Source organism: Palaemon carinicauda, chromosome 40 (assembly GCF_036898095.1).
Source record: "Palaemon carinicauda isolate YSFRI2023 chromosome 40, ASM3689809v2, whole genome shotgun sequence".
Classification (NCBI taxonomy): domain Eukaryota; kingdom Metazoa; phylum Arthropoda; class Malacostraca; order Decapoda; family Palaemonidae; genus Palaemon; species Palaemon carinicauda.
Window position 1 is genome coordinate 37,947,469 of NC_090764.1, and position 20,579 is coordinate 37,968,047.

A 20,579-nucleotide genomic window follows, 5' to 3' on the forward strand; every position below is an offset into this window, starting at 1 on the left:
CACAGCCGGGCCCGGTAGTCTACTCTGGTACCCTACAGCGGCCACGTCTAGCTCGCACAGCGACCAGGGTTGCCATCTGGCCGTTTTTTGCGGCCAAATTTGCCAAATTTGGCCGTATGGAAAACTCTCTGGCCGTAAATTATTAGCCATCGACGGCCAAACAATTTGGCCGAATTTTGGCCGTATTGTTTTCAAAATGATTACATTTCATGTAATATCATTTATCTTTCATATGTTATATCTAATTTTTATTTCTAATCAGTAAAATATCAAATGAAATGACAGTATAGTGATGTAACAACCACGTAACCTACTGGCTATGTTGCCTATTGACAGACACATACAGTAGAAGTGTATGTTTACTACTTGTTCAGTACTAGATAAGTGATGTAATAGCAACGTAACCTACAGGCTATGTTGCTTACTGACAGACACACACAGTACAAGACAAGTACGCGTTTAGTACTAAATAAAGAAATGCATCGATTTAGATACATTTCTAGCTTAACTTGAGCATCAGTGTGAATTTGAACCTGACGTTTTAAACAGCCAAAAGGAGACTTTATAAAAAATAGTGCTGTGATTGGTGATTGATTACCATTATGTCATTAAGTAAACCTTTTTCTACTTCAGCAAAGTTCCTCTCTCTCTCTCTCTCTCTCTCTCTCTCTCTCTCTCTCTCTCTCTCTCTCTCTCTCTCTCTCTCTCTCTCTCTCTCTCTCTCTCTCTTTTCACATGCCCATAAAAAAATACACATATGCATTTAATTAATTTATGCTCATACTTGTTTGTGTGTTTGAATGCATACAATGTGATACTAACTGCATGAGAGTAATGACAATAGATAAATGTAAATTCATGGCAAAGAAGTGAAGGATTAATACCTGATTTAGGCCTGCTACTCATGCATATCTAATTAATAGCCTTTTATACTACATACTTACATCTGCATTACTAATAATAATAGGCTAATGATAGTAGTTAGTGTAATAAAAAAAAAATAATATTTGGCCGAATTTTGGCCGTAAACCATAGTTGATTTGGCCGGTTTGGCCGTCATATGAAAATAATTTGGCCGTAGGAGATTTTTCCCATCTGGCAACCCTGACAGCGACAGCTTATCACTCAGTTTTGTTAGCCGGTCAGTCGTAGTGTTACCGTTCGAAGTATCGGAATCGTCGCCTCTGATTGTGTTTGACAGGTAATTTCAATAACATTTGATGTATCATTGCTCTTTAAGTATATCTTCTTACTCAATGGTATAAAGACGAGTAAGTGTCTTGGCTTTCAAAATCATATAGTAACTTATATGCCAGACACTTCGCCTCGTTGGCCCATTGGACGTAACCCAGGGATTTTTTTCTTTACATTTATGGTGATTTCTGAATAATTTTCCCATCTTTTATGATATTTAAACTGCCGACGTTCCGCAGTGCATATGTTCTAAGTGAATGCACGAACGCACAATGCCAATTATTACGAGTTGGTGGTGCCACGCGTACCTCGACCAATGAGCTTAGTTATAATGAAGGCGTGTTCGCTACCGACAACGTTGATTGGGTAATTCAATATGCAGACGCAGTCATCATTTGTCCTTGATACTATATTCACTTATATATTTGCTGCTGAAATTTTATTATGTTATGTAAAAGTCGTAATAACGGGTATAATTTTAAACGTAGGCTTGGATACATTTGCTTGCAGAACAACTGGTTTATATTCCCAATATCAACCTGTTGTGTGGTCAGTCCCGTCATTTTTTTTTTCTTTTATAAAACAGGTTTTCAAAACTGGCCTTCTGGTAGGAATCAAACTGCTCTGGCGACTTTCTTACCGTAGTCTTCAGGCTACAGATAGAAACGGGGAGGGATAAGAGCTAGACATGAATGAGGTTTTAGAGAAACTCAAGGTCACTGACAGTTGCCATGTGAGAGTGGCATTCATGTAGTCTAATGAGCTTGATTTCTTATTTGTTGAAAGAGGAAAGATGTTTAGTGAGGTTAATCAAACTATTTTTGTGATATTCTACAAACTTGGTCATATTAGATTTTGTTATTGATGAAAACTAGATATAGATTACGTTAGGATGCTTATCAATCTATCTTGAATCTGATACTTAAAAGGGGGTTTTGTTTATCTATGTAATCTTAAGGGTCTTACCCTTGTTGTCAAGTTGAATGTCAAGTACGCATTATCATTGAGAAACTAATTCTATATGAATTAGCCGAAATACTTGAATATTATCCATGAAGGAATTCATATATATGGGGTACATGCTGATGTTTGCAAACCTTTGGCACTTGCATATCCTTAATTACTTGATGCTTATTCATGGGATGGAACGATGACTTAAAAAGTGAAAGCCTGTTTCAAACATGTGTTGATATTCCTAGTTATACTTTGGATCCAATTTCTTATGATTTGTGATATTGATTAATAAAAAACAAGAATTGAGTCACCATGATTTTGTAATAGGTTTGCATTACAAGAGATGACACACTTATTTTAGGGCAATTGTGAGATACTTTCATTTCTAACGAAATACGCAAACCATGTATTTTTTTTCCAACTGGTTATACCATATTTTATCCATTTCTGATAATGATAATAGATGCAAGCCACTCGTTTAGGTTTTCCCACCCGTCCTCAATTAATATAATTATGGGGGACCCCTGTAGGAAATTGAGATTTTGTAGGCCCAGTCCCAGTGGGGGTCATTGCAGGGCCTGTCTCAGCGGAGTCATTGCAGGGCCTGTCTCAGCGGAGTCATTGCAGGGCCTGTAATGCCACGGTAATTGTACGCCTTAACCCTGCCTGGTTATTTCAGGGCCTGTTGTAGACAGCGGGATCATTGCAGGGCCTGTCCCAGTGGGATCATTGCAGAGCCTGTTCCAGCGGGGTCATTGCAGGGCATGTCCTGGTGGGGTCATTGCAGGACCTGTCCCAACATGGTAATTGCAGGCCTTGTCCTGGTGGGGTCATTGCAGGACCTGTCCCAACATGGTAATTGCAGGCCTTGTCCTGGTGGGGTCATTACAGGACCTGTCCCAACATGGTAATTGCAGGCCTTGTCCTTTCCAGGTCATTTCAGGGCCTGTCCTGGCAGGGTCATTGCAGGCCATGCCATTGCAGGGCCTGCCCGTTGGGGTAATTGCAGGGCCTCTCCTGGCGGGGTCATTGGAGGTCCTGTCCCGGCAGAGTCATTGCAGGGCCTGCAATGCCACGGTAATTGCACGCTTTGACCCTTCCGGGTTATTTCGGGGCCTGTTCCAGACAGCGGGATCATTGCAGGGCCTTTTCCAGTGGGATCATTGCAGAACCTGTTCCAGCGGGGTCCTTGCAGGGCCTGTCCTGGTGGGGTCATTGCAGGACCTGTCCTGGTGGGGTCATTGCAGGCCTTGTCCTTTCTAGGTCATTTCAGGGCCTGTCCTGGCAGGGTCATTGCAGGCCCTGTCCTGGCAGGGTCATTGCAGGCCCTGTCCTGGCAGGGTCATTGCAGGCCCTGTCCTGGCAGGGTCATTGCAGGCCCTGTCCTGGCAGGGTCATTGCAGGCCCTGTCCTGGCAGGGTCATTGCAGGCCCTGTCCTGGCAGGGTCATTGCAGGCCCTGTCCTGGCAGGGTCATTGCAGGCCCTGTCCTGGCAGGGTCATTGCAGGGCCTGGCCCGGTGGGGTCATTGCAGGGCCTATCATGGCGGAGTCATTGCAGGGCCAGTCCTGGTCGGGTCATTGCAGGGTTTGTTGTGGAGGGGTCATTGCAGGCCCTTTCCTGTCATGGTGATTGCAGGCGTTGTCCCTTCCAGGTCATTTCAGGTCTTGTCCAGGCATGATAATTGCAGGGCATGTTCCAGCGGGGTCATTGCAGGGCTTTTACGAGTGGGCTCATTGCAGGGCCTGTCACGGCACGGTAATTGCGGGCCCTGTCCCGGTGTGGTCATTGCAGGGCCTGTCCACATGGGGTCATTGCAGGGCCTGTCCACATGGGGTCATTGCAGGGCCTGTCCACGTGGGGTCATTGCAGGGCCTGTCTCAGTGGGGGCATTGCAGGGCCTGTCTTGGGGGTCATTGCAGCCCCGTCCCGGCGTGGTCATTGCTGGCCCCGTCCCAGCGTGGTCATTGCTGGCCCCGTCCCAGCGTGGTCATTGCTGGCCCCGTCCCAGGGTGGTCATTGCAGGCCCCGTCCCGGCAGGGTCTTTGCTGTCCCCTTCCCGGCAAGGTCTTTGCAGTCCCCGTCGCGGCAGAGTCATTGCAGGGCCCATCCCAGTGGGGTCATTGCAGGGCTCGCCCCCGCGGGGTCATTGCACGGCCCGTCTCGGCATGGTAATTGTAGGCCTTATCCCTGTTGGGTCATTTCAGGGCCTGTCCTGGCATGGTCATTGCAGGGCCTGTTCCTGTGGGGTCATTGCAGGGCCTGTCCTGGTGGGGTCATTGTGGTTCCTGTCCTGGTAGGGTCATTGCATGCCCCTCCCAGCAAGGTCATTGTGGTTCCTGTCCCGGTGGGGTCATGCTGGTCTTGTTCCGGCGGGGTCATGCTGGTCTTGTCCCGGCGGAGTCATGCGGGTCCTGTCCTGGCGGTGCTCATGGCTGGCCTGTCAGGGAGGGGTCATTGTCAGACCTGTCAGGGCAGGGTCATTGTGGGGCTGTCTTGACGTGATCGTTACGTGACCTTTCCCGGTATGGTCATTTCAGCACCTGCCCTGGCTCGGTCATTGCAGGGCCTGTCTCAGGCTTAGCCAGGAGCACTGAGTGTGTAGGTCGGCCTAACTTCCCCCGCTACCCCAGTATCTACCAGGAAGGTTGTCGACACCTTGCCAAAAGTTTTTATGGCCTTTTATGCCAGTTTGTGCTAAATCTTGTACTATGTAAAGAAATTCAGCTTTGTATAGTTAGGGAAAATACAAATTACTTATAAATTTTTCATTTTAGGAGTTTTTAATTAAATAATAGGGTATTGTATATTGATCCATTTACTTATTAATGGATTTTTCTCCCTAATTGAGGTCAATCTTTAGGAGGAATATTAATGTATCCAACAAAGTTTTTATATATCGAAGGATAATTTTATGAATCTTATTGTTCAAAGTCGAGAGCCGTGTATCCTATAGACATTTTTTACATGATTTTAATACAGTAATTAGTTGGTGGTTTTTATTATTGGTTGGCTGTTCTAGGGCTCTTCTGATGTGCATGTAGAAGCTATTAATTGAATACAGTATTAATAAAGGTACTTCAATTTTTTTTTCAGAATGTCTGCTCCTGGCCAAGCTACTGTGCTATCAGGAAAGGAGGTAGCTCAGTAAGTATTAAATTATATAGTTTAGTAAACCACAGACTTTCTTATACTATACAGGACTCTTTCCTTTGACAGGGCAGAAATTGTGGCCCCACTATGAACTTTACCTATTTTAGTGTACAGAAAATATAATTGGGTTTGTTTATTAAAAAATTTCCAAAGGAAGACGCATAGAATAAAGACCCTATTAAAGAGGCGCTGCATAATTAGGAGTAAGAACGTCATTCCTACTGACATATCTTTCATGAAAAAATGTTGCATCGCCAATTTAGGAGAGTATTTTGTATTTACGTGTAACCTGCCTAAAATTGATGAGCCAGCCAGTCACAGTGCTTGTAGCGGTATTTGATTAGCCTAGCCTGTAAAGAGTTTGATTAAGCATGTTTCATACCATTGGTTCAGTATGGTCTATCATGATCTCCACTGTTTGTGTTGTCAATCATAGTGACACTTAAAAAGATGCCTTCTGTCAAATGCTAATCACTCTAGTTAATGTTATTTTCTCCAATATCCGCCAAACTCTATAAAGATTACAATGCTTCCAGAAGTTTCAAATCATAGGTGTTCTTTCCTAAGACAGCCTCTGCAATGTTCATAAAGCTTCTAGAAGGCTTTATGTACTGGCTACAACACAGTTGGCAAATTTGGGTAAAAAAGCTATCCTCTTCAGAAACCACAGACCACTGGATTTCTTGGTTTCAGTGCCTGGTCTAGGGCTCTGGACGTTAATACCATAGGCTATGCCTATCTATCAACCTTTTTTTTCACTATCATGATTTCTTTATTATAGTTCATAACATGATTTTCTCTTGGACGTATCAAATACAATACAGTGTACTTTAAGTTCGGACTTCGTATGTAGGCCATGCCCACCCTTCAGGTAGTGTAACCTTTTCTTTGATTTTGGCTGCTGGAGAGTAAAGATGTACTTCTTGGTGAATTCGGCTGTTTGTTTTAATCTTTAGGCTTTTCTTTGTTTGAATAAATGGTCTGGCAGACAGTTGCGTTCGAGGGATATTAATGAAAGATGCCAGAGATATGCATTGTTTCCTGATACTGTACCTTTATTTGTGACTGTTCTCTGTTCTACCTGATGTTTCTCAACATATCTTTTCCTTGTCTGCTGCTGTTCTACCTTCGTTGTGTGAGGCCTTACAACCTCTACGGCAAAGGGAACCTATAGTCAATTCTTTTTAGTGAGGTAGATTTGCACCGACTTGCAGGGGTGCCCTTTTAGCTCGGGAAAGTTTACTGCTCGCTGATTGGTTAGAGAAGATAATTCTAACCAATCAGATAGCAGGAAACTTTGAGCTAAAAGGGTACCGCTGCGAGTTGGTGCAAATGCGCCTCATTTAAAAAAATTGAGTATAGGAAGTTGGTTTTCTTTGAATATGGATGGTACTCAGTTGGAAGAGGAGTTCCTCTGCTGCAGAGTGTAAAGTGGGGGTGCCACCCTTTCTTTCAGTATCTGCTGATCCAGTAAAGTGCTGAAGCTCCTTGGTGTGATATAACTCTTGTGAAATGGTTAGTTGTTAGTTCTGGAATGACATATTGTGTACTACTATCTTAAAAGTTTTAACTACCAAAAATGTCTTTTTATTATTATTATTAATAAGCTAAGCTATAACCCAAATTGGAAAAGCAAGATGCTATAAGCATAAGGGCTCCAACAGGGAAAATAGCTCAGTGAGGAAAGGAAAAAATGAAAATAAAATATGCTAAGAAGAGTAACAACATTAAAATAAATATCTCCTCTATAAACTATAAAAACTTCAACAAAACAAGAGGAAGAGAAAGAAGATAGAATAGTGTGCTCGAGTGTACCCTCAAGCAAGATAACTCTAACCCAAGGCAGTGAAAGACCATGGTAATGAGGCTATGTCACTACCCAAGACTAGAGAACAATGGTTTGATTTTGGAGTGTCCTTCTCCTAGAAGAGCTGCTTACCAAATCTAAAGAGTCTTCTACCCTTACTAAGAGAAAAGTGGCCACTGAACAATTAAAGTGCAGTAACCCCTTGAGTGAAGAAGAATTGTTTGGTAATCTGTGTTGTCAGGTGTATGAGGACAGGAGAATATGTAAAGAATAAGCTAGACTATTAAGTGTGTATATGTAGGCAAAGGGAAAATGAACCGTAACCAGAGAGAAGGATCCAATGTAGTACTGTCTGGCCAGTCAAAAGACCCCATAACTCTCTAGCGGTAGTATCTTAACTGGTGGTTGGTGCCCTGGCCAATTGGAACAGTGATAAGGACCAATGTTTTATGAAGACCTGATTATTAGATTTATAGGGAAATGACCTTATACTGTACCTAATTGTTCCTTTTGGATTTTTCTTCACTTCCTCCTTATAATCAAGCGGCACCCAGAGAAATATGTAAACACTCCAGTCAAGCTACCTTAGGCCATGTGATGCAACTATGTATCAGCTAAGCAAAAAATCAGTAAAGCTAGACAAGGTGGCAAGGTAATTGGTGCTATGAAAACTTCTGTTATGATAATTATGTTAAAGGAAATTTGTTTAGGTCTCAAATTTATGCCAGATCTTTTTAACAAGAGTTTACAAGACTGTTTATGAGAATTTCGTTGAATTGTGTGAAGACTTCTTGGGTTAGCATGAGCTGCTATGTCTAGTTTCAGATATTTGGACTAATTTTCCAGGTGTTGAAGTTTGGTCGGGCTCTTTTTCTTTGTGATGTTAGTATATGAGAATATTCTAAGTACAGGCAATTGAATATTACTGGAAGTTTTGGGATTGGGATTGTATGTAATGTTTGAAATGGAGGTGGGCATCTTGTACAGGCTGTGTATTGTATTGGAGATATATTGATTAGAAAAAATGCTCTTTTGGTACTTTTTTAATATACTGTTCAAAAGTTTGAAGAAATTCATTTTGTAAATATTTTCTTATGTTTTTAGAGTTTTATTTATGTAGCAAAACTACCCAAACATTTACATTATTATTGTTGGTATTTGACTTCTATAACTATGGATTTATAATCTCAATAATATTTTCTTATACAGTACTCTCCTGTCTTGTTTGATGAATCATTTAATTGAAGAAATTTTCTATCTATAAAGTTTAGCAAATTAATATTCTGAGATAATGCAAGTTACCTTTTATGATCGTGCAAAAAGTTGTTGTTCACAATTGGTTTTGGCGGTTTTCAGAGATGTACGTGAAAAGCTGAAAGAACAGGTTTCTGCTCTCAAACAAGAATTTCCAGGATTTGCACCAGGACTGGCCATTGTCCAGGTATGGTATTTTTATTTTTACAGTGAGTGAGCTTTTAAATTTTTTTTCTTATGCTGCTGCTTCAGTTTGCCTTCAAAAATACTCCCTAAAGAAAATCATAAGATATATACTATATGAATTTTCAAACTTCATATGGATGAAACTAAAATTTATTTTCAAGATGGGTTATTAAATTAATTGGGGTTCCTGGTTCCTGTTAAAATTACTGATGGAGAAATTTTCTAGGTTTGTATCATTGTTTTTGACATATTCCCAGCTGTTCAGGTTTTTATTTATTTCCACATACTGTACAGTATTAGTATTTTCAGAATGTGTTAAATTATCCAGAAAAAATAGTTATTACCAGTAAATTTTAGCATCCCTTTGGACAGGGTTCTTTTGAAGGGTTATGTAAATGAATACCATTAGCTTGGGTATTACAGCACTTGTATTTATTTCCCTTCTTTTTCAATAAGAAATTGTAGGGTTCATTTGATAAAGATGTAGTTCATTCTGTTCATTAATAGGATGCAATTGAAGACAGCACCATAGTTATGGTGTTAATTTCCTCATAAAAGGTTTATTAATTATCTAAAGATAGAGTAACTGTGGTGGTACTGGAAATTTCATGCAAGTGGAATGTTTCTCTTTCAAGTTTTATTTCCTTTTTTTAAGGTTGGTGGGCGTGAAGATAGCAATGTATATATACGGATGAAAATAAAGGCAGCTGAGGAAATTGGAATTAAGGCACAGCATATAAAGTTTCCTCGAACTATTACCCAGTCGCAGGTACTGTATGATCTCGGATTCCTTTTCCCTTGTTGTTTTAAAGGTGTTGGGAGTGTTTATTCTTCATTATGATAAAGGTTGTGGATTATTTAGTCGTACAGTACAGTATCACATATATTAGTTTCCATTTTACTTTTGGATAAATTTGTTAATGGAGAATTCAAAAGTTGCATATTTGTGTTGATGTTCACCGTTGGTTTTCAGCTTGTCCAAGAAGTTAAGAAATTGAATGATGATCCAAAAATCCATGGGATGATTGTTCAGATGCCCTTAGATTCTGACAACAAGATTGATTCAGATCTTGTTCTTGATACTGTTTCGCCTGATAAAGACGTTGATGGGTGAGTTATGTGTTATATGATTTTTGATTTGTGACAGTATTTTTTTTTTAGGTTTTCTGGCCTAAGATTTTAATAACACAATTGGAAGTACTGTACAGTACAGTACGTAGCAAATGGTGATTTATAAAGAAAAAATCTTATGGAAGACTGCAATTTATTATCTTCATAGGAGGTTACTTAATAGTATATTAATTTTTCACCCCTCTATTGCCCCAGTTTTGGTTATCAATTAAAAAGATAGGATCAAAAACAGTTTTTTAGCAAGTATCTTGACTATTTCACAGGCAAATGAACTGAAATACAGTACAAATAATTCTGCATAAAGTTCTTTACAAAAAAATATTTATTTATTCTGAGTGTTTATGATCCAAATTCTTTTTATCTCATGCTGAAGGCAGTATTGTGAATTAGGTAATCATTGTACAATATTGTGAATTAGGTAGTCATTGTACAGTATTGTGAATTAGGTAGTCATAGTACAGTATTGTGAATTAGGTAGTCATTGTACAGTATTGTGAATTAGGTAGTCATTGTACAGTATTGTGAATTAGGTAGTCATTGTACAGTATTGTGAATTAGGTAGTCATTGTAAAGAATGTGAAGCCTTACTGATTGTTTATTGGAGAACATTCAGATGGATGGTGACCAAAAGTTCCAAATGTAAAGTAAACTAACTTTCAGTTTACAGTAATTGTAAATTCGGTTAAGACGAGGTTGGTTGTTTATAGCCAGAATGCTGACAATTATGCCACTGAAGCCAGAAGCAATTAAATCTTTGATAATGGTGATCTAAAGCTGCTTCTGGTTCTATCGCAGCGCTATGTAATGGTTCTGATGATGCATAGGGCATTACAAAGTCAGGATCCTCTCTTTGGGCCTTGAATTCTTACATATTTTAGATCCTCCATCTGCACAAACCCTCACATTTCCAAAATATTTTCTGCTCTTATCAGACCACTGATTTAAAGGCAGAAGACAGAGTTGACAGACTGTATCCTAGTATCTGTCTGCTCGCTGAAGTAAGTGTTCATAAACATTGTATCTATGAGTGGTGGCATTTTATATTCACTTAGAGTAAAGAAACTCAATGGTTGCATCATGTTTTTAATACCTATATCTTGATCAACGTCTTGTTTGGCTATTTTATTGACAAAACATTATATATATTCCTGTGAAACAGAAAAATAATTACTGTAAAGATAGTTTTTGATATATTTTTAAAGTTTCAATGAGATGGGTGTTTAAAGTGAGACTTATGTACCACTAATGTTTCTTGTTAACTATTGAGTTAGGTAGATTCCTTATATTGCTCACATGCTGAAGTTAGCTCTTATGAAAATCCTCTTTGCTATATTATCATGTTAGATATATTTTGATTCTTATACATAATTTCAAATAACTTTTAAAGCTTTAATTTACAGTTGAATATCTTATGAGTGGCAGTGAGCCAGTCGTAGTAGGCTTGAACACTGTGACTTGAATTTTCCTTAACAGCGTTAAAGTAGGTACGATTATCTCGACATGAAAAGAATCCCTAGTATGTGGTAAAAGATGTCTCTGGTGAAGTATCTAATGATAATTTTCATAGTACAGTAACCCCTTTTGTTAAAAGATTTGATACCTCAAAGGTGTGGGTGCAAGTACAGTAGTGGTATTTATGGACTCTAGTAGGAAATTTTTATGTACATATTTAGTGCTAAGAAGTGTCGCAGCAGGTGATAATTTTTATCTTGATAACCTTAGTGTGCCTTTAGAGAAACATAATTGAAAAGTTTATTCTGTGTTGTCTTAGTGTTATCAATATTTTCAGTCTTACCACGGCAAGCGCTGGGCGTCTGTCTCATGGAATGCTTGGAGGAGGTTTTCTTCCATGTACTCCCAATGGTTGTATGGAGCTTATACGCAGGTAAGGATAAATGAATGATTTGGCTTATTTGGGCATTTTTTTGCAAATTAGTAGATGTGTGTTCAGGTTACATGAAGACTCATGAACTAGATTTTTTTTTCATTGTAGTTTTATATAAGTGGAATGAATTGATTCTTCATTTATTGAGGTTACACTCATTGCTGTTTTTTCCTAGCATTTTTTTTTTGTCATTTTTGTAATTAGCTTCCCCTCGTAACATTTTGGAGCCTCTTTTCACAAATTACTTCATATTAATGTTTAGTAAAGTGCTATTTTGTATTGATTAAATTTATTTTTTTTTTCAATACCATTGAAAAAAAACTTTTTTTTGTATCACATAGTGTGTGTTGATGGTATATTATGGGCTGTACTAAAGGATTTTGTAAAATAACTTTGACTTATATTTGTATTGCTTTCGTTTATTACCTTTACATCCATTTTCCATCAACTCTCCCTCCTAGTTATCCAGTTTTTAATTTTCCTTACTCATTTTCACTTCTTAAATAAGAAAAGATACTTTGTACAGTCCATGTGAAAGTACAGTATGGAAATGACACTTACAGTAATAACCCTTTAAAAATACTTTGTTTTTAATGAGCAGCATTGAAAGAAATAACATCTTTGTCATGTTCTGTGTATAGTACTATAATACCGTACAGTATATATTTCATATCAAAGGCCTGTATTTCAACTTTACATTTATTTAGTTTTATATACATTGATATATTACACACCAAAGAGCACATTTAATGCATTTGTACAATAAATTATGTTGGTGTTATTGTAATCTAGAATTTTGGTATTATTGAAGACATACCTCAATACTTTGGTACAGGTATTTAGAAATAATTCTCTTTTTCTTATGCTTAACTATTCAGGTACAAAATATTTACGATTAGTTTATCGAATCCCCCAAAATAAGGTGTTAGTTCAGGATTGAATATAGATATTAATTAGAACTTCAGTATTTGAATACTGGATGTACGGTTTTAAATGTTAAAAATGTTGTACTTTTTATTAGAATCAGAGGCTAAAATTAGAATCAGAGGCTAATTACTATGGTTCTTTCTATTGAGCTTAAGAACACTGATTGGAAATAATGGTTTTCAGTATAGTACAGTTTATGAATTCAAGATTCGGTCTATTAGAGATTCGGTATTGAATAAGCATTTAATGTACAGGGTGCTGTATTATTGTATCATGTTTTCAGGTCTGGTGCCAAGATCCAAGGGGCTAAAGCTGTTGTCGTAGGTCGTAGTAAAATTGTTGGTACGCCAATGGGAGAGTTATTGAAGTGGCATCATGCAACAGTCACAACTTGTCACTCTCGTACAGCAGATTTAGAAGGAACGGTAAATATAAACAAAGTGGTGCCTCAGCCGAAATTGATACAATGCACAATGTTTAAAATTTTTCTTTTCATATTAGTAGCTTGATTTGAACACTGATGATAATCTTCCATAATGACACATAAATTAAGACCCCATTCTTTTCTAAATCTGTTTTCTATTAAGTCGTCGTCTTTCCCACCGTTATCCTTACATTAAGGGGTTAGTTCCCTGATGTGGCTTCTCCTATGCCTTCTATTCAAAGACATCTTCTTCCACCAAATCTCTTCATCTCCATATCATCCTTCACCTCGTCTTGTCATTTAATTCTCTGCCTCCCTCTCAATCTTCTCCCCTTAACAGATTCCTTCCAAGCCCTCCTCACTCTCTCCCTACCATCTATCCTCAACACTTTCCCATGCCATCTTTTATTTTTAGAGTCCATGTTTCTGATCCATACATTAACACTGGTCTTATTAATGGGCTTTAGATCTTAACTTTTAGCTTGATTGGCATTTTCTTATCACATACCACTCCTGCTTCTTCCCTTCATTTTACCCAGGCTGCTTTATAACTATTTTAAACTTCAGCATCACATCCTCCCTCCTGCCTTATAGTAGATCCAATGTATCTAAACTGTTCCACCTTTTTTATAACTGAGCCTCTACTTTCATGTATGGCTATGCTGTCCCTATTTTCCTTACTACTCACCATAGCTTCAGTCTTATCCACATTTACTCTCAAGCCACCCCTCTCCAAAGTATCTTTCCACTGTACAACTTTTTTATGAAAGTCTTCCTCTTTTTCAGCAGTAATCCCAAAATCATCCGCATATAACATTTCTCCCAACTTTTCATTTCTGATCACTTAATACATCCATGACCAACATAAATAGAAATGGGCTTAATGCTGACCCGTGGCATAATCCAATACTAACTTCAAAGGTTTCTGTTCCCCCTACAATTTTCATTACTTTGGTCCTTGTTCTTTTGTACATCACTCTTACCATTCTAACCAACATCGCTGGGACTTCCTGTTCCTCAAGGGCCAAAACGTCACTTCTTTTGGTATTCTATCGTAAGCATTCTATAGATCTACAAAGGCCTCGTTTCCTGTAGCTGTTTTACTATAAAGATGGCTTCCACAGTCCCTCTCCCCCACTTTACTCTGTATTGCTGTTCCCCAATCTTTACAATATCTCAAATCAAGTATCCTCTCAAAACCTTTCAAACCATGCTCTTAATTTTCATTCAAACTTTCAAACCATGCTCTTAATTTTCATTCAAACTTTCAAACCATGCTCTTAATTTTCATTCAAACTTTCAAACCATGCTCTGTTAATTTTCATTCAAACTTTCAAACCATGCTCTTAATATTCATTCAAACTTTCAAATCGTGCTCTGTTAATTTTCATTCAAACTTTCAAACCATGCTCTTAATTTTCATTCAAACTTTCAAACCATGCTCTGTTAATTTTCATTCAAACTTTCAAACCATGCTCTGTTAATTTTCATTCAAACTTTCAAACCATGCTCTGTTAATTTTCATTCAAACTTTCAAACCATGCTCAGTTAATTTTCATTCAAACTTTCATACCATGCTCTGTTAATTTTCATTCAAACTTTCAAACCATGATCTGTTAGTTTCCATTCTAACTTTCAAACCATGCTCTTGTTAATTTTCATTCTAACTTTCAAACCATGCTCTTGTTAATTTTCATTCTAACTTTCAAACCATGCTCTGTTAGTTTTCATTCAAACTTTCAAACCATGCTCTGTTAGTTTTCATTCAAACTTTCAAACCATGCTCTGTTAGTTTTCATTCAAACTTTCAAACCATGCTCTGTTAGTTTCCATTCTAACTTTCAAACCATGCTCTTGTTAATTTTCATTCTAACTTTCAAACCGTGCTCTTGTTAATTTTCCTTCAAACCTTCAAGCTGTGCTCTTTTAATTTAATTTCCCTGTACTTACCACAGTTCATAACATCGCCTTTCTGCTTAAATATAGACCATTAGACTCTTCCCAGTCATTATGCATTATTTCCTCTTCCCATATTGCTCTTAATTAATCCAATATCCATTCTTCCCCCTCTATAGGTAGTATCTTGACCATTTCAATTTGACACTGATGGACTTGGTGCTTTACCATTTTCGTTTTACCCAGTGTCCTCTCCACATCTATATTCCTGGTCTCTATTACTGGCCCCTCCACCCATTGTGCATCTCCCAGCTATTCTCTCATATTTTCAGTATTCAATAGTTCAAAATATTTTTTCCTTCTCTTTTATCAAGTACACACTTAAAACCCCCCATTTTAACGTAAATCATAGATGTTAAAAGTGTATTACTTAACAAAATCTCTATATTCAATATGTAAGAAAAGGTTTATTTGTTTATTTCTTCCTTGAAAGGAGGGGAGTTTAGTTATAGTTAAAACTCTTGACGTATGAATAATTTCATGAATTAGATAGCTCTAATATATTTTTTTTCTAGTTGAAATTTAATAAATTCATAAAAGACAGGGAAGAAGTATTATGTTAATATACAGGGTTTACAATTAGAATAGCTAGTGATAGCCTAATAGCCTACTTAAATAATTAAGGTACTGTATACTTGTTTCTTTTATATTCTCACTTATAACCCAGTTTTATTACTTTACAAGACTTCATTCTTGAATGGTATAGTACACTGTAGTGTATATTGAAGGGTGTAAAAGATTGTTACAACCATATCCCCTATGTAATAAAGAGCAAGTTTCTGGTTATATATCCTGTCATGCTGTTGACAGAAGGTATCACAAGAAGTACACTGAGAAACTACAATCTCCTACAAATTTCCAAACTGCCAAGTTATAGCTAGGAAGGGAAGGGGGTGGGAGAGGTTGTCTGTGCGCAGGCATATCTATCTATCCACAGACTTAGCCGTTGTTTTTGACGGGTTGCGTATACTAGTATAAGAAAATTCTTATGGTTATGGCAACAATGTATGGTTACACCTTGTTCCCACTAGTGCTTCTGTGAGGTATGTTAGCATAAATGTAGCCTCTTAGCTTTAAATCGCTGCGACAGTTGGAAGTCTGTTACTGACCTTTCTTGGTACGTACTTTGGGTGAAATCATTAATCCGCTTTTCAGAATCGGTGTTTATGAGAAGTTGTATAGTCTTGAAGATCGTCCTTATAGCAACTTTCATGGGCCATGTGTGTTATGTGCAGGGGAAATAGATTATATGAATCCCCTATGTGATGTTTGCTAGGAGTGATTGTATTCTGAAAGTAACTAAAATATCAGACTGTAAATCCATGGATTATTGATTTAAACTTCAAGGCGAGGTGTGTCGTTTGGTTTGTAAAGGGATTCAGTTTTAGATAATTTCTTTAGGAACTTTCCCTCACTTCCCTCCATCTTTAGAGTGTGGGATTCAGGAAGGTGAATTTGGGTAAGATTCATTGAAGTAAACGTAATTACCAATTACCCCTCTCCCACCGCTTTCTCACTAGTTACTGATGTCAAAGGAGCATTTTGGATTAGTTCAACTTCAATGTATAGTGTTCCCCAAACCAATAGTGACATGCCTAACATTAACATGATAGGGAGGAAAGACAGTTGGAATGAAGCAAAATGACAATTTATCTTAATTCTCTAATGATAGACTAGTGAAGTGATAGGCTGTGGCAAAGAAACTGGTTGAACCTGTGTGCAAGAAAGTAGCATAATGAAGTAAATTATATCAAAATTTCATTTTTCTAATGTATAATTCTTGAGACCAAGTGATAGGACAAAACTAACAAATCTTTGAATATTTGGTTTTTATCAAAAACTATTTTGATTTTCTAGGTGCGATCAGCAGACATCCTGGTAGTTGGCATTGGCAGTCCAGAATTTGTCAAAGGATCTTGGGTAAAACCTGGTGCTGTGGTCATTGACTGTGGAATTAATTCTGTTCCGGGTAAGTTTTTTCTCCCAGTTTCAAAGAATTTGTAAATCAGGTCTCTCTCTCTCTCTCTCTCTCTCTCTCTCTCTCTCTCTCTCTCTCTCTCTCTCTCTCCTCTCTCTCTCTCTCTCTCTCTCTCTCTCTCTCTCTCTCTCCTCTTCTCTCTCTCTTCTCTCTCTCTTATATTTTAAATTGTTTGTACCTTTATGCATGTTATTGAATTATATATAATTTGGTCGAGTTTATTATCTTGTATTTGTAATGATCTGCCTCGGTAAAGTTTGTATCTATTCTCTTCGGGGGGCCAGTAACTTGGTCCTTCAGTCGATCGGTTCTTTTCCTCGGGTTTGGGCAAATTTACCTCCTGCAACCTAGATAGGAGATTTTAAGTCTATGATGAAAGGCTCTTCTCTGCTTTGGCAGGTGATAGAAGTTGTGCAGGCTCCCTCAATGTCAATTACAGACTTATGGGGGTCCTACTCCCTCCTAATAAAGAAACAATATGAAACAAAAACCCAGTTCCTGTTCGAGTCTCTCCCTCCTTTAGACTTTTGACTCTAGAGAAGCCTTAGGGACCAGAAGGGCTGGCCTGGCTGTACTACATAGCAGAATTCAATATCCCTCATATGAATGTCGGAGTCTGCTAGAATGAGTAGCATTAGTAGTAGGTAGGTCAGAGCACTAGCCACTCGTCTGAATACTACTGCTAGTGTGTTATTGGGGTCCTATGACTGGTCAGACAGTACATTAGATCCCTCTTTCTGGTTACGGCTCATTTTGTCTTTGCCTACACACACACACGCACCGAATATTCTGGCCTTTTCTTTCCTTATTCTCCTCTGTTTTCATACAGCTGACGATGTTCGAGATTTCCAGACAAGTCGTCTTCGCTCAAAAGGTTAACGACTGTACTGTAATTATTCAGTTGCTAGTTTCCCCTTGGTAAGGTTAGAAGAGAGACCATAGCTATGGTAAGCAGCTCTTCTAGGAGGAGGACACTTCAAAATCAAAACATTGTTCTCAAGTTTTGGGTAATGCCATAGCCTCTGTACCATGGTCTTTGACTATCTTGCATTAGAATTCTCTTTCTTGAGGGTACACCTAGGCACACTATTCTATCTCCTCTCTCTCCTCTTGTTATTGTAACTACTCTTAAGATATTTTATTTAGTTTATTACTTCTCTTGTACTGTAGTTTTTCTTTGTTTCTTTTCCTCACTGCTATTTTTCCCCTGTTGGACCCCTTGCGTTAATAGCATCTTGCTTTTCCAACTAGGGTTATAGCTTGGCTGGGTAATAATAATAATGATAAAGTCAGAATGGAAATACCCAATCACTGTCCTTTCTAACTTTTTGAGCTTTCTGACATCAAAGGCACCCAAGGACAGTGTGGGTATCTGCCATCTTAAGGAAACATGTTGAGTCTATCCCTGTCAGTATCCTCCTCCTTTATATTGTGTATCACTGTGCGTTGAACAGAAGATAGTTTCTGAGAGTTTTACTATCTTCACCTTTACTTATATGATGCCCTACAGACCCCCTGGATCTCCTTTGTGTCCTGTAGCCTAGCTATGCTTAGTACATGTAGTCATATTGGACAATTTAGTATCTCTTATAAAGTAATATGAGCAGGCTAAATCTCATGAAGTTGGAATGACGTCCCATCTACCTTTTCTTGTTTCCTTGAGGGGATAAAGCATCTACTGCTATTACCTTGTGGTCGGACGACTGATGCTGGCCAGTTAAGATGACTGTGCGCCTTCTAGCACACTATGCCAGGACTAGAAAAACTCTTCACACACATAGTGAGTGAGTGAGTGTTTGGAGTTGTTGTTTTTGCTCCCTTTCAGGATCAGGAAGTATGTGAGTGAGAAAGAGAGAATGGGTTGTGTTTGGAGTATTTGTCTTTGCTCCCTTTCAGGATCAGGAAGTATGTCATGATGGGAAGAAAGAACCTTTCAGTCTAGTGCGAGGGACCCTTCCACCAAAGGATGGGTCCTATTTAAACGGCGACGGTTTCTATTTACTTTAGGAACAAATCATAAATTATTAAAGAAAGTTTTATCTTTCCTAGCCATAGGAAACAATTCCTGTTTCAACCACCCCAGTCCCAAGGCTAAAAGTCAAAATAGAAGTGTTAGGCTTGGGCAGGCGGGTTTCCCTTAGCTAATACTACTAATTACTGTACCACATCTACTTTGATAAAGATACAGTGGCTGTTCCTGTTCTTTCCAAATATGTACTCATTTTTAAAGAACTTCGAGTTATGTATTTAGGAAAAATATAAACTACTGTAAAAACTTGTGGTCTTTTTAATGAAAAAATCAGATCCAAGACAAAACAAATTTTGTCAGGAAAGAAATGTTTATTTTAATTCTTTTTATTTACAGATGCCACTAAGAAATCTGGATCACGTTTGGTTGGTGATGTGGAATATGCTGAAGCAGCAAAGGTACGTATAAATTTGTCATAAAGATTGCTAATTTAGCTTCAGTAGATTTTTATGATTACGCTACTGTATTTGAGAATAGTTAATGTATGGAGTGTAATAATTGTCAGGTTGGTGATATGGAATATAATGCAGCACCACAGGTTTATATAAATTTCAGTCATATTGCTAATTCATCTATTTTACATTTTTATAATTACACTATTTGGGAGAGATTTATGTAAAGAATCTAATAAATTAATTTGTAGAAATTCTCCGAAATCAAGTGCTTTTGCATTAACTGAGGTTTGTAACATTGCAGGTTGCATCAGTAATAACTCCTGTTCCTGGTGGTGTAGGACCTATGACTGTGGCCATGTTAATGCAGAATACTGTTATATCAGCACAGAAAGCTGCTACTCATATGCGTGTTTCGGATTGGAACATAAGATACTTGACTTTAGACATGCTGGAGAATGTTCCAAGGTAAATCCATTATTTTTCTTAGGAAAATCTTCCAAAGTTCTGTATGAGTATTGAATCTACAGTCTGTTTAATCCTGACTGGCAACTGGAGCCGAGCCACAGTTTGAAAGGTTGTCACTTATTGGCTGTTGGTTTAGGGCTTCCTCTCCTCCCCGCTGACCGGGTGATCACCCGTTGTCATCAAAATATATTCCGTTACTCATCACAAGAAGTTTATATTTTGTCCTTTGTAGCTCACTTATTTTGCGTCGTATCTATGTGGTTCTTTGGGAACAGAACGATTATATAAAAAAAAACTATTAATTTGGTGAAAAAATATCCACTTTACCTAAAATAAGTTTTAAAATGCGAGTTGAAGTAAAGTCATCATAAAATTTATACCAATCCCAATTATATGCTGATATCTTTTCTTACAAATATTAAGCTCCCCATACATATAAAGGGTAGAATAATGAAGAAACAAACATTCTTCTTGTCAGGGATCTTACATACATAACATATACCCAGGCACTTCCCCCAATTTTGGGGGGTAGCCGACACCAACAATGAAACAAAACAAAAAAGGGGGACCTCTACTCTCTACGTTCCTTCAGCCTAACCAGGGACTCAACCGAGTTCAGCTGGTACTGCTAGGGTGCCACAGCCCAACCTCCCCACATTTCCACCACAGACGAAGCTTCATAATGCTGAATCCCCTACTGCTGCTACCTCCGCGGTCATCTAAGGCACCGGAGGATAGCAGCAGGGCCTACTGGAACTGCGTCACAATCGCTCTCCATTCATTCCCTATTTCTAGCACGCTCTCTTGCCTCTCTCACATCTAATCCTCCTATCACCCAGAGC

General features: G+C 38.3%; 1 protein-coding gene across 2 annotated transcripts in view; it reads left to right on the top strand.

Annotated features, from left to right (window-relative positions):
• The first annotated feature begins 1,106 nt into the window (after window positions 1–1,106).
• The window catches only part of pug (pug C-1-tetrahydrofolate synthase, cytoplasmic), a 75,042-nt gene continuing 55,569 nt past the window's right edge, over window positions 1,107–20,579 (top strand). For both annotated transcript variants that reach the window (XM_068363553.1, XM_068363552.1), the window contains exons 1-10: window positions 1,107–1,201; window positions 5,244–5,294; window positions 8,464–8,548; window positions 9,203–9,316; window positions 9,521–9,657; window positions 11,468–11,563; window positions 12,774–12,915; window positions 16,728–16,839; window positions 19,214–19,275; window positions 19,574–19,737. In XM_068363553.1, the coding sequence (XP_068219654.1) occupies window positions 5,245–5,294; window positions 8,464–8,548; window positions 9,203–9,316; window positions 9,521–9,657; window positions 11,468–11,563; window positions 12,774–12,915; window positions 16,728–16,839; window positions 19,214–19,275; window positions 19,574–19,737 (962 nt within the window). In that variant the 5' untranslated portion in view covers window positions 1,107–1,201; window position 5,244. The remainder of the gene's footprint in view (window positions 1,202–5,243; window positions 5,295–8,463; window positions 8,549–9,202; window positions 9,317–9,520; window positions 9,658–11,467; window positions 11,564–12,773; window positions 12,916–16,727; window positions 16,840–19,213; window positions 19,276–19,573; window positions 19,738–20,579) is intronic.